Below are 14,900 nucleotides of genomic sequence, written 5' to 3'. Positions count from 1 at the left end.
GATAGGGAAGCTTCAAAAATATTGAAATAAAAGATAATTCAAGATAGCTAGAGGAGAATTTTTTTAAATGAAGATTGACAAACGATGTTAAATACAGACTAGCAAATGTACACATTAATCTTCTGCATCCCTGTAGTTCCCTGAAACACACTGGAATTTCTCACCAGCATCCATTTGTGCACCCAGATGTTTCTAGGATCATGGCAATGAGGCTATAGGGAAGGGCTTTGTGAGCTGAAATCCAGCATATCATCAATTGAATTAATTAAAGCAACTGTGATTAGTGTAAGGGTTATAACATATCTACTGTGTAATGCATATACTATAAATGTGTAGTTGGTTTATTCTTTAAGTAATTAAACTGCAAACTAAGGCATAGGCACTAAGTAAATATGATGTCATTATTGGAAAGCTCTTGAATGCTTTGTCCAAAGGTCAAATTCAGAATTACATTAATTTTGTTGTGAACCTTTGCACTTTTTCATCTAAACAATGGAATCTCATTTTAATTTCCTTTCTTTTTCCACTTTAAATACAGGCATTTCTGTGAAGGAAGTTGCATATGACTATCTGCACGTCTCCTTTCCTGCAATCTTATGAAAAAAGCTGTATCATATGGTATAATAAGCACTGACTGGGCCACAGAAATACGACAGCAGTGTGTTTTGAAAATGTTTTAAATATTTAATTTGAAAACATCTGATTTAGTAAGTGAAGATTTCAGCGTACTTGTGATAGCCATTCATGAACAGACTTATTTTGCACCAGTTCTTTTAAAAAACAAGTCCTATAGCTACACATGAGCAAAATTTCCACTAAATTTAGTTTGCAGGCAGGAGTCTATTCAGGAAATGCCTGCCACACCTGGGTGTTCACAGACAGAACTACCTATGACTGAGGCAAGCACATATTTCTTGATGCTTTGTAAGTTCTGCAAACCATTCTGTCCTGTTTTTGTCATTATACTAATGCATGGAGCAGACCTTAAAACAATTTCGGCTAATCACCCAAAAGGCCAAATTGTCCACTATGAGTATGTGTGTGTGACATTGTGTTCACGTGGAGCTAAATGTGGAGCATAGATTTGAATTTACAGAAGCAACTGAAGGGGTTCTTTTCCTTATATGCACACTTAACAGAGTATACCATTTTTAAAAAATAAGTAATAAAGTATGGGGGCAATCAAATCAAACTGCTCACCAGCCACCTTCATTCAACCTCTTCTTGCCATTTGGAAGACAAATCAATTTAGTCACTTGGCTTCAATGATGTTTCTCATGCACGGTGTCACAGTATCACAGATTGCCTGCCTCTTCTGCAAGCCCTGCTTCTCTTTCTCTCTTTTCAGCATCTACATGGATTCCAAAGATAACCTTCATCTAGGTTAGCACTGCTGTGCAACTCATAACAGAATTGCTAACAGACTGGATGGGTTCTTAACTGCTGTTATAAAAATAGCTCATTCCTTTATGGTCTTCATTTATGACACATCTCATTATGTAGTTTCAGAAATGCATAGGGTAATGTTTAAAAAGGAGCTGTGCTTGGGGTAACCAAGCAGTGCAACCTCTGCTGTACAGGTGAGGGAGGCTTCTGGAAATGGCAAAGGTGGCCAGGGACCCACGAGGTGCAGTGACCTTCCCAAAGCTTGGTCTGTGTGTGCAGCTGCAGAGCAGAGCAGGGCCAGGGCCAGCAGCCTGTGAACGGCTCAGCTGACCATGGCCAGGCAGTACCACACTGGCAGGGAGCCCATGATGCCCTACCAGGCAGGACTGGACCAGAGTGCCAGGATGCATGGAATAGCCAATCCATAAGCCAAACCAGCTGGAAATATGGTCAGGAGCCCATGCAGATGGCAACAGAAGGCTGCAGGTCTCTGCCTGGCGTTGGGCGAACGCAGGTGCAGATGTTGAATGGGATGTGTCAGAAATGCAGTTCTCTCCTCACTTGTCTCGTGTCAAATTGTCTCTACATGAGAAAGGAATAGGTCTTTCAAATATACTCTTAGCTTCTGGGATTCTGTCCCCTTTCTAGAGATATCTCCTCTACTCCTGAAATGTGAATTTTGTCTAGAAACATGCAGGTGGAAATTTTTGGAGGGATTATTTGTCTACAGGAATAAAATGTGAATCTTCTGCATGCATTTACACGAGTAAATCTTTAGCACTCAGTTGTTTGCAGAAAGTGAACAAGGGCTGGTCACGAATGCTGTGAAAATGGGATTTGCTTTTAACTTTAAATGAATATTCATGAATAATTTCCTCCGCTATTTGCTCACCACTCATATTTAATGATATGGGAAATGGAATGAATAACAAGGTGCTGAAATTTGCTGACAATACACAATTATTTAAGTTAATATAAACCAAGGAGTAAAGTAAGGAATTTCAGGAGGAGCTAATAAAACCCGAGTGACTGACTAACAAGATACCAGATGAAGCTCACTGCAGACAGGTACAAGATAATGAACACTGTAAGAAATCATTTAAACTGCTTGTGCGTATTGATGGGGTGTGAATTAGCCCTAACCTCTGGGTTAGGATGGATGTACTATCCAGGAGCAGAGAGGAAGGAAAAGTGCTGTAAGCCAGGGGGGAGGGTAAGTCCAGAGCAGAAATCTCTCTTCAGTCCTACTCCAGCCATGAGCAGGGCTAAAGTAAAATAGAAATAGTAACCTCTAGACCTGTAAGAAGGAGTCCAAGCTGGGAAACAATAATCACTAGATTTATTTATTCATAATTAATTTCTCTTTTGGGGGAAAAAATTACATTAATTTAAGCTAAAAGGCAACTCTGAAAGGACAGAGTCAAACAATTCCAGGTGAGATGGCCACTACATGTGAGAAGATGTCTGAAGGATGCAAGTTAAACTTGCAAGTTTACTTTCAAAGTGAAGACAGCATCAAGAGCACCAGCACCATACAAAACATGCAACTCTGTGAGAGGCATATTTTGAGTTTCTTCAAGACATGCCACAATCCAATGCCTAACATGAAGGAACAGACAGAAAGTTTGAGCAATGAGTTTATAGGCTTGAATAAGGATGCTAACCATTTCAGCACACTCTAAGGCTCTAAGTCACTGGCCCAAACAAAAAATCTGAACTTTTCTGTAGCTGGTATGAACTCTCTGCTTTGTTGTACTGGGGTCCAGAGAAAGCCCTTTCTGGAGTCAGTGCACATGAAGAACATGCTTTACCAAGTGACTGGTGTGGTAGAAAAGCAATTGGACCATAGCAGGGTTGCCTGAGGACCTGTCCCTCCTGTCCATGCTCTCTCTCAAAGCATTATCCATCTGTCATTGAATGGAGAGGCTTCACTTACACTCTGTGTGCTACAGCCAACTTTTCTCCAAACATTTCAACTTCCCAGAAAATTCTCATGTTCCTGAAATCTTCAAGGAAGGAGATGATATCACAGAGAAGGAATATTACAGAATAATTGTTTTGCTGGCCCATGCACCACAGAGTACTTTCTGCCTGAGAAGGGATAATGCAAGAAGTCAGTGATTATATGATTGTTGTTTGTAATGCAGATGTTTGGGTTTGACTTAAAGCACTCTTGGCAGTTCATACTATGAACTTTCCACTCTCAGTCTTAAACGATCATTCATTATTTTCCTCCTCTGAGTATTATTTTGTTTCCTGTCATGGTCCTCAAGTATTTTTCCTTCTGCTAGAGTTCTCAGATAGGAAATGTATAAATTCTTGAGGAGTCACTGGGAGAAAGGATGAAGGGGTAAGGCAGTAAGGAAGGAAAGAGGGCAGGGGGAAGAGGGCTCTGGCCTTGGCAGGACTGTGAGAAGTGAGGCAGAACACGGCAGCAGCAGAGAGCCAGCAGTTCTCTGAACTGTTATCCAGGACATCTGTAATTGTGTGGGACTGAGAGGAATTGTGTGGGACTGAGAGGATGGAAAAGAGCATCTTCTTTTCCAGTGTTGTGCACACCTCATTCTGACCACAGTTCTGTCCATTCCTGTGGATAAATCTAGCTGGTCACACCTCCTCCTCTGCTCCCTTTGACCCTCATTTCTGCAAGATACACCCCCATGGCACATCAAGGTTCCTGGGAATGCAGGACCAAATCCCCATGTCCTAGCTTAGGATCATGTCATTCTTCAAAAAACATTGAAGTTAATTGGTAAGACCCCAAACCTATGGCCTAATTTAACCAGTTTTCACAGTGTTACCTGAGGACAAAAAAATTCAAGATGGCTTTTGTGGGGTATTGCTCTGCTGAGAGGTTGACTGTGGCATTGAGAAGGTGAACACCTGGACAGGTCAGGACAGGGACTGCCAGTCTGGGACTCTGTGGTAGGCAAACAAGAAGTGTCAGAACTCCTTTCCCATGTGAAAACCACAAAGATCATGGGCCTGTAGGACCCAGTCTGGTCATCTGGTGGTTCAGATGTTGGCCCTGCATTGTAAGAGCCCTTTGCTCCTGCTGCTCTGGGATAAAACGAGTGTATTAAAAGAAACTGGTAGTCTGGCACTTCACTGGTGTAATTATTCATGGAGTTCACTCTATTTCTCCTGCAGAAATGAGACTATTGTTACAATTTCACTGTTGCATGACCAGGAGAACACAAACAGACATGGAAACTGAATTACTTTATCCCTTTTAGCTGTGGGGAACTTTATACTCAATCTGTACATCTCTGCTGTATTATAGCAGATGCAGAAACAGAGCCCAATTTCTGGGCAGTTAATCTGGCTTTCAGAAACATTGAATTCACTTTAAATTCCCTTATTTCATGACTTCATCCGAGGTAAAACAAAGAGAAGAAAGGAACTGGCTCTGAGCACTGAAATGTGCCATTTCCTTCAGATGGACATAGCTACGCAGATTTAGGAGGATGTGTGCATGCATATGTTTATGTGAGTTTGTGTGTTTATTGCTTCAGAATTGCCTAGAGTTACATCATCCCAAGAGATCTATTCAGGCCTGTATGCTCAGATGGAATATGATGTTTGCACATAAAATGATAAGGATTTGTAAAGCACTCAGACAGGAAGGTGAGGTGAGACAGTTATAAAACAGATGCTGACACTTCTTTTGAGCTAGAGCCCTCTGAGATAGGCTGCCCTGTGATTGAGTGGCCTGTGTTTGAAAAATACTTTCCATGGATTTTTTTTATTTGAAAATAATTTTAACCAATAATGGAAATTCATTATTTTGATCTGACATTTAAGTACATTTTCAATTGTATCCAGATTTCAGTGACTAGAGGAAAAAACCCTATAATTGTCCTAGTGACAAGCATAAATGAAACATTTCTGTAGTATTATAATACCATCTAAATTTTTGAAGTGATAGGACTTGATTTGAAACCAATAAATAAATTTGATATTAAAAAACACAGCAAGCATCAGAGAAAAAGCTTTATGCAATGCATTTGTACATCTTCTGTCTGGTTTACATCATATTTTCTTTTTGGCAAGAAACTGGGTGACTCAACAGTCATTTGTCAAAAAATAAAAGCAAAGAATGAAAGATCATGATCATAATGATCATAATTTTATTCTTTGCATTAAATATTTATTATCCCAATTCAGTAACTGATACATGTATGTACTTATGTGATAGAGATAAATGCTTGTGTTGCATGCACATGCCTTTGGCTGTTCTGCACATACAGGTTGGATTATACTGGAGCACACTGTGACGGGTTAGATATTGGCATTTGAGGGGGCTGAAAATACACAGATCTCAACACCAAGGAGGGTGAAGATTTATAAACAATACCTGGGGCATTCAGGATCTCTCAATCTGGTACACCCTCTCACCATCTCCTTTGAGGATGACCTGCTGTAGTCTGAAAGTGGGGTCTGCAACCTATAGCAAACTGCAAGTTTGGTGAGATTCTTGTATATTCAGCTAGTGGATCAAATTTGATCACACCAAACAATGTCTTTAATACAGCAGATCATGCTTCTGCTCATTTAAAAAACACACCTAATGCTAGCTCTGTTCAGTTTTCGCTCCTTTGTTGGCACTATAGGCAATTTCTGGAATGAAAGCACTGCTCTGTATTTATCTATATTTATCTTTTGAAAGCTACATAAGATTGAGCTCTAGAAAGCCATCAGCTGTGCGTGTTATTTTCACAGCATTGTCTGCACAATCAGCATTCCAATTACCTTTAAAACAACTATGAATAAATAGGTTTTTTCATGATACAAAGCTTGGAAAGTACCCAGTAATTTATAAAAGCAGGCTGATGTCTTCCCATCAGTTCACCAGCAAAAAACAACAGCTTGAGAATTCTACAGTCACGTGTAAGATGTTATAATCACAGTGATCAGTAATCAGAAATGTGTGGTTTGAAGTCAAGCATGTTAACCTGTGTATATTCATTTACTTATGCCTTCCCAACTCAGTCTTGCAAAGATAAATGAGCCCATTTATAAAATGAGCAACACAGTTAAGTATAGAACTGGGGCTTCGCTCTCCATGGATAAGAATGGAAAGACTGACTTTTGAAATATTTCCACAAACCATTTATTTTTAATGTTTCTTAATGATGGATTCTGCAGTACTGGCATTCCACATTCTTGTACCCATTTTATTTAACTTAGACGTATGCTCCACTCTTTCAGGAATATGTACATTTGTGCGTGTCCCTCCTCCCTGCCTGTAAAGACAGGTACCCATCAATACTTCAGTTTTGTGACACCTCAATATTTTTTTCTCAGCATTTTTTGAAATTTTTGACAGCACAAATTTGAAAGTGTCTCCTTTTCATGTGTTCACTTGCTCATCTCCACTTGTTTAACTCCTGTCCCTGTATGCCAATAGATATTATCAGTAAATCCTTCTGGTTTAATCTCCAAAATGTCTCAGAAATCTCTTCTTTCCTCCTCATTCTCCCCATAAAATCTTTGTCAAGTCCATCCTTCTCCACATCCATTCCTATTGTGACCTTGCTGTCTTCAGCCTCTAAATGACACTCACATTAGCCAGTTTTTAAAGCAGTGTAATGCAAAAGTAATCCACTGCTCCCAGTATTGAGATCTCATTAAGATATTCCTAAATCCCTCTTCTTCACTGTCTCCCTATTGCCTTCTAAATCTGATCGAAGCTCCTTTTATCATCGAGTTGCTCTTGACCTAGCCTACCTTCTTCTGTCCTTGCTCTGTTCTTCCCCATCTTTCTTCTTTATGTGCTGCCTCCTCACCCAGTGGGAGTCACAGTGTAAACCCTGGCCAGCTGGACCTGTGCCCTGCCTTTGATGTCACCCAGGTACCTGTGAGTGCAGCGAGTTGGTCAGCAGCCCTATTCCAGCTGGAAACATCCTGACCTGATTGGCATAGTCCCCCTGGTAGGTTGGAATCATTGACACGTGCCTTTTTAGCAAAAAGAAAGAGAGGTATTTGTCTCCCAATTAATTGTAAGATTATGGGGTATTTTTCTGAGTCATCCACAATTTCTCCTGTATCCTTAGACCTTGAATCAAAAAAGGGAATTAAAGTTTTTTACTATAAATTTATTATCACTGGGGTTATGAAATTGCTCTCCAGTCAGTCCATCTGGACACCCCTTGCAGAATGTTGGTGTCTAGACAAAATTGAATACCACCCTGAGTGGTAAAAATGTGTTTCCAGCTCTTAAGGCCTGAATTTTTGGTTATAACTTCTTGCTTCCTGTTAAAATCTTTTAGCTTGATTTTGGGGAGTAATAAGACACAGAACAATAACATTTATTTTCTGCATTATGGGTTTTCATCTCCTCTTATTCCACTGAAGTTTAGCAGCAGGATTTGTAAGTTAGTACAGACCAGCTGAGCTTACAGTACATCCCAGCACAAGGGACAGGACAGGACGTGCAGATCAAAGCTGTCCTCAGGTCATCTGATTTTGTGTTCCTCTCTGGCTCCATGCATTAGATTATGGGAGAACTTAAGAAAACAAACAAATTCCTAGTCCCTTCCTCTCATACCCTTTAAGTCTTCCCCCAATCACAAAATCAAACAGGAGGAAGAAAGCCTTCCTACACCTGGACCCTTTGTTCATTATTCTGAAGTTCATCAGAAAGTAACATCCGGTTCCTGGAGCTTCCTCTCTGTTTACCAAGGTGCTCCAGAAGTATTTTGTACCAACCAGACACCTACGTGCTATTTCTACATGCCTCACACCTCCGTGGCCTGAGTAGAATTCTACCCACTGAACTCCAGCCAGCAGTGATCATGAGGCTGGAAAATGGTGGTGAGAAAATAATTCCCAAAATTTTAGAAAAAAATATTGCCAGTTCTAGAAACAATTCCCAAGAGCAGACTGACGCTCTCCCATCAGGTACTTACCAAAGTCCCAGCCTCTAGTCAGACATGATATATTTTGTCACAGCGACCTTCCACAGCCTCTTGTGTTTTATTTACCTTAGAGAGGTTCTCCATTCTCCCAGCTGCATGGCTGTTTGTGCACATCCCTCAGCTTGCATCTATAAGGACAGGCATATGTCATTGCTTCAGTTTTACAGGGCTTCAACATGAGAGTCATCATCTCCAGAAAGCTGGGAAATTACTGTCGGCACATTGTCCCTGGCAAGATTAGAGAAAATATTGGCATATCAATACATGATACAAGTACATGCTGAAGTCTCTTCAGGATGCTATAATGAGAACAGAGCTGCTCTCGAGTTAAACACAAAGACATGCCAAATGCTGTATTGAACATGTCTTATTACACAACCCATGAACTCATAGAAATTTGGTCTCCTTCAGTTCCTGAGTTTCCTGCCTCTTTCCTCCCTGCCTATGTCTTTGTTTTCCCCACAAAGCAGAGTTCAGTGATTTCCTGTACCTCCCTTACATCCCATTACCCTTAAAGCAACATTGCTTGACTGCAGTAAAGATCCATCTCAAAACTGAAGAGAGCAGTAAGAACAACAGCAGTTAGCCAAGACTGATTCCAAACAGAAAAATCTCGGGGCTCGCATGTACTCATGTCAGCAGGAAAAGGTGGAAGGAAGCTTGTAGACCGTTACCTCTGAGATCGTAAGCACCAAGCAAGTTACTATTCTCCCCCACCTCTTCCTCACCCTCCCTCCTCTGCTCCACCTGCTGCTCCTGTACTGCCAGCAGGCTGCAGTCACCCCTTCCAGCTTCACCCTCCCCCTGCCCCAGCCACTCTCCCAAACAGCTCCATGCTCCTCTAACCTCCTCACCCTGGATCCTCTCTGATATCCTCTGCAAGGCGCAGCCTCTTGTTTCCCTTTTGCTTTTTCATTGCTTTCCTACTTGCCAGAAGGCCAGGTCCTCAGCCCCTCCTGACCCTTCCTGTCCTGCCTGAGAGCCTCAGGAACTTTTGGAAGCGTGAGGCTTGGGACAAAGGGCAGTGTCAGGGCTGTGCCTGTACGGGACGTCGCTCTCCCCATAGTCATATGTGCGTATTTTGCACATGGTCAGATATTTTAAAGCAGGGAGGTTTTTTTCTCTGACACAGGGGCTCAGCACCAGGCACTGCACAGCAACGGCATCACCAATGAAACTGCTTCCATTCCTAGGTAGGTGAAACCTCTGTCTCCGGGGCGTGTGTGGCATGTGAGAAGGGAGTGGGATCTGACAAGGAGAAATTATTATATTGGGGGTGGCTGAAAGCTGCTGGGTACACAGGACTGTAAATCCCAGTAGTTTTGATCAGTACTGCTGCTGGATTTGGTAATTGCATGGTTAGTATCATCCCACAACCAAAGCCCAGAACGCCTGTCTTTATCACACTGTGGCTTCTGTACTGAAAAAAAAACCCAAAAAACAACAGAAACATTGTGAGTTTCTGTGCGTTTGATTTGGGTTTTTTTCTTTCTCTCTCTCCATCTGCTTAGGAAGTTTTTAGATTTCACATGCTGAAAACAGTAAAATGATAACAGAATCAACAGGTTTCTGTTTTAATCCCTATAGGAGAGTCTCCTCTCAGAACCACAGAGAAAATGTGAAATTTGTTGGTATCTAAATTGACTTGGATTACATATAATTATTTTTAAATTGTGAGTAATTTTAAGTCTTTTGAATTTTTCGTGAAGTCTTAATTTTTCCAAGAAAACAACATCTCTGTGAGATTTCATGCGGCAATGAAACTGTAACATTAGGCCAGCAAATATCCAGAATGACATTTAGGTAGGGAAAAGCAGAACTGCAGGGAAAGACAGCACCCAGAAGGATCTTTGTGTTCTGCACCTTTCACTATGTCCTGCTAACAATTTGTAAACTACAAAGTAAAAAACTTACTTTCCTTTCTGAGCTAAATGCCTTAAATCTACCAGTTGTAGGGTGTGTGTGATAGTACAGTGATCTGTAAGTTCTCTCAAAAGAAGAGATTCCTTTTTTTCTTTGTGTTGAAAACCATATGCATTCAAACAATGGGAAAGTAGTTATGGTGTTTTGAGAGATTAAATTTACATAATTTGCCCCACTGTAAATAACTTTTAAACCCTGTTATCATAATGATGTAAATATGTGACATTTCATTTTAATCTACCAAACCATGCCTCTGTGTTAGCTTCAGAAGAATGGGAGTGCTTATAAGAATAAAAAAGTGTGATCAGGGGAACCCTCTTTGGTATTTTTCCCTGTAGGCAGACATGTAGGGCAGTTTGGATTATGCTCCATGCATAATTCAGAGTGCAAATAAATGCCTGGGCTTTACTGGAAACTACTAGAGAGCTCTGAAAGCCATTGAAATGTTTCCCCCCAGTCACTGAGTGACTTCTATGCCATTTACCAATTTTATACTGGTTGAGCACACATTTAAGTTGTTTATCTGTGGTGTCTGCTGTTTTACCAAAGATGCCCCTGTAGCTGGTGGCCCTTGCCCTATCCTGCAGTACAACAGAGTCTGTGATGGTGTTTACTGGAATACACCCATTTTGTGGAAACCTTTGGCCCAGATCTCATTTTAGAGCTCAGAATAAAGGTATTAGATAATGAAACAAGACTGATTTTCCTTTGTTCCAGTTTTGATTTCCAGTCTGCTGGACTATGGCTGCACTTCTCCAAGCTGCAACATGACATGCCACAAAGATGCCAGGTGTGAAGTTCAGGGTGGGACAACAGGCTGCTACTGCTTCCAAGGATACACAGGAAATGGCATAACAGTCTGTAAAGGTAAACAGACTTTACCTATATGGGGTTTTTTTTGGTTTTCTCACTTGAAAAACTTACCCAAGAGCCCAATAGCTCAAGGATTAAACTTTATGTCACAGCAGTGTCCTACAATAACATGTCTTCAAAGCCAAAAACTTTAATATTTTCTGAGAAACTGTACAAATTATGCTCAGCTTGGTGTTTTGATACAGCTTCCCACGTATCTCAGTTGAGTACGACCTGTTTTCCAGCTTTTCTTTTCCGAGAGCTTCTTTGCTGATTTACCTTCAGCAATTTCCCTCGTGACTCAGGATTTCTGAAGTTAGGGCTGGTGTGGTGGCTACTGCACAGCCCTCAGCTCCCTGCCTCACACACACACAGCATTTGGCCACTCTTCCCAGCAGCTGATCACCGTCAAGTAACAGCTCCTGGGCTGCTCTAGGAAGACAAGGAAGTGTGCATGCCACAGAGACATGCCAGTGTTGATTTCTCTACTAGAGCTTCTTGCCAGGAAAATATGCCAGAAATCCTATTAAGCAATCTACTTTAAGATGACTCTGTCTTTCATCTACAGAAAAGGATATTTTCCACACCTTGATATTTGAGTTTTCTTCAACTATTAATAGCTCTAGTATTTATTGTCACTGTTAGTATGGCTATGTCCAGCTGCAGATAGGCTGAAATGAATCTTGTCAGTTTTCAGTATCCTGAGAAGTACTTAGGAGAAGTAACCATTTACCAGGTCAGTTTTTGTGTTTCGAGTATCTTGGGAAATTTAGCAGTTACTACTTAGTAGTAACCCTCTGGTTTGGTATGAGTGTAGGAAAGCAGCTCACAGTATTTTGGAGTTTTATAGTTTATTTGCCACGCTGTGCTTGGAAATATGTTTATTTAAGAAGATTTAGAATGCAAAAGTCTTTTTTCTAAGGCCTTCTTTTTTTTTGTTTTTAAGTTAGAAATGTTTAAAGAGAAATACAGATGTATAAAATAATAAAAAATGAGGAATCACAAAATCATCGAATAATTTATTTTGGAAGAGACTTCTGTAGGTCATCTGGTCCAGCTCCCCACTCAGAGCAGGTTCAGCTTAGAGCAGGCAGCTTAGGGCTTTGGCCAGCTGAGTTTTGAGTGTCTCCAGCAATGAAACCTGTGCTTCTCTGGGCCCTTGTTTCAGCATATGACCAATTGTGATTTTTTTTTTTTTTCTGATAGCTGCTTGAGGTTTCTCTGGTTGCAGCTTGTAACTTTTCCTTCCCATGTGCACTTACCACTGTACATTTCTAATAATAGTTTAGCTTCATCTCCTCCATAAGCCCTCATGACCTTCCATTAAGTACTGTGGGCAGCATTATTATTTGTCCTTTGCCTTCCCTTCTAAAGTCTGAACAAACACTGTTCTGTCAGTCTCTTCTTTGCATCAAGTTTTCATGTAGTTTCTAAATATATTGCTTGAATTTAATGCTAACCTTGCTGTGATAGGTTAATCATTATTTTTCTATCAAGCTGGTCAAAATAAAGTAAGAAATGGCCTTCACAACACTGGTTTTGTTCTTGCACTAGTTCAATTGTAGTACCATGAAAGTCAGCTGGTTTGAATAATAAGTGCACATCATCTTTGCAGAGTCAAGGGCCTACACTTGTGAATAATGCAGAGAAAGAAGAAAAAACAAGTCAATTTTAGCAAAACTGCCTGGTATACATCAAACTAGCATTTACTTTACCTAGCATCATCTGGTACCCACTGCATTGTCTGTACTGGTCTCGAAAGTCTGCAATTATGAACAATCAATTAAATTTGCAGTAAGGATACCTGTTTTTCTCACTGCCATAATTGATGTTCTTAAACCCATCCATTATCTTTGCACCTATTATAATGTTATTAAATCTGAATTTGTGAGGACAGATTTATCTTGCCTTCCATGCTCTTTTTTTTTCTCATACAATATCTTTTTCTTACTTTCCCTTTTACCTGTATTTTCTTAGAGAAATCAGCATTCAAATTTCATAAAAACATTCATTGAGCACTTAAAGAAATTTCAGTACAGTGAAATATACATTCGCAACCCTTGTGAATCCATTAATTGTTTATTAGAATTATACTCAGTGTTTGAAAACTCAGTCTTTTAGATAAAATTTCCAAAGTCAGTCCAGGCAAACAAGATGCTAGATGTATTTGTGGTGCATTGCAGTCAAGTGGCAATGGTTTGAAGCAAGTCTCATGTCTGGAGACCAACATTTTCTCTGGTAAAATACCTCAACACCCACCAAAGTCACTTACCCTCCAGCAAAGCAGCAAAGCTTATATCAGAACGGTGTGGCTGCCGGCCCTGAAAGTGAGACAATGTTTCTCTAGGGCAGTATGTAACAGGGTGCATTACTAATATTGTGCAGTAGTCCTCTAATAGCATAAAAAATTAACCAGAATTTTAATTGGGTAGGTTCTATAAAGGATTAGAAATGTAGGCTACACCCTATCATGAATAGTTTAAAGCAGTGAAGATGTAAAGCAAAGCCTCAGTTGTTTAATGATGTATGAGATCTTGCTGTTCTGTGTGGCAAAAGCAGCAGGTGTATCTGCTGTTCTAGAGATAGCTACCCATTTTTATTCAGTTAATAATCTTAGGCTTTTACAATGATAGTGCAGTCACCTTCAAAGGAGATCATCAATTATGTGTTAATACAGGCATTTTCGAAAGAGCCTATGTAGTACATTGTGTTTACATATTTGCCCTTTTTGTTATTTGGATAGGCTGTGAGATCATAATTACTGTCAACAACATTAGTAATTTTGCATAATGTAGAACTAACTTCTTCATTGTGGTTATCCTGGTAGACAATTAGACCAGAACAGTCATTGTTTTGAGATTTTCTTCTGAAACAAGCAATTCAAATTCTTCCTCCTTATAAACATGTTGAACAGAAAATGTTAGTTTTCAGGTTAGTCCTCTTAAGCTTTCATAGCTGAGAAACTCTTCATTATTATTTATAGGTACATTCTTACAGTGAAAGGTTTACATTTGTTTCTCTACTTTCACTTGCTTGTAACACCTCTTAAATACTTGTAAAAGTTATTTCTTGGCTAGCCCTGTCTTTTCACTGTGACACACTTAGACATTTTCCCTTGAGGTTTTTTTGTGCTGCAAAAGGCAATAATGTCCTCTTACATTTATTTCCTAGCACCATTATTGATGAATCATGAATCACTGATGTCAACATACCTTAGGAATGGGGTTTGTTAGTTTTGACTTTGCTCCCTCTGCCAGCTGGCTAAGTGACTGCAGAGAGCTCAAGATTATTGGATTTGCTGTGTATAGATAAAGACACATAGATATGAATTTAATTTCCTGGTGTCAAAGTCATGGCTTTTAAAATAATTATCCTTTTACAATCTTTCCCACAAGGTTTCAACCACTTTAAATTAGGTCATGTTTTGGACTTTCTGAAGGCATACTTTGGCCACTCTAACAAAAAGCTAATCCTCTTCATAATCTCATTGTCTTCAGCAAGAATATAAGCAGGAATGCACATAGTCAGGAGAATAACTGATTGTGGTATCTGGCTTCTTTTATATATTGGAATTATAACTTGCAGAGCAATAAATTCCCTCTGTACAGTATCTTCCAGAAAGCCATAAATGAGTCACCTTGTCAAGCTTTACACTTCTTAGGTACAAAATACTATCCCAGTTGCCTTACCTTTTCTTTTGTATTTATATTCCTTGCTTTATGTAGTATTAAATAAGAGAGAATGATCTCTGATAGTACATCTATTTGCTTTTTAGGACTGTTCTTGGGCAGATGTGTATTCTGCTTGTAATGCACAAGG

The 14,900-nt window shown here is 39.9% G+C and overlaps 1 protein-coding gene across 4 annotated transcripts in view; it reads left to right on the top strand.

Annotated features, from left to right (window-relative positions):
• Positions 1–8,770: 8,770 nt before the first annotated feature.
• The window catches only part of ADGRL4 (adhesion G protein-coupled receptor L4), a 73,895-nt gene continuing 67,765 nt past the window's right edge, over positions 8,771–14,900 (top strand). The window contains exons 1-3 of one of the 4 annotated variants that reach the window (XM_038144151.1): positions 8,771–8,954; positions 9,439–9,499; positions 10,947–11,096. In XM_038144151.1, the coding sequence (XP_038000079.1) occupies positions 8,931–8,954; positions 9,439–9,499; positions 10,947–11,096 (235 nt within the window). In that variant the 5' untranslated portion in view covers positions 8,771–8,930. Of the gene's footprint in view, positions 9,002–9,036; positions 9,500–10,946; positions 11,097–14,900 lie in introns of those variants that run through there. The other 3 variants (XM_038144152.1, XM_038144153.1, XM_038144149.1) reach the window with 3 other exon arrangements.

Source organism: Motacilla alba, chromosome 8, assembly GCF_015832195.1.
Source record: "Motacilla alba alba isolate MOTALB_02 chromosome 8, Motacilla_alba_V1.0_pri, whole genome shotgun sequence".
Taxonomy (NCBI): domain Eukaryota; kingdom Metazoa; phylum Chordata; class Aves; order Passeriformes; family Motacillidae; genus Motacilla; species Motacilla alba.
This window is presented reverse-complemented; position numbering and strand designations above follow the sequence as displayed.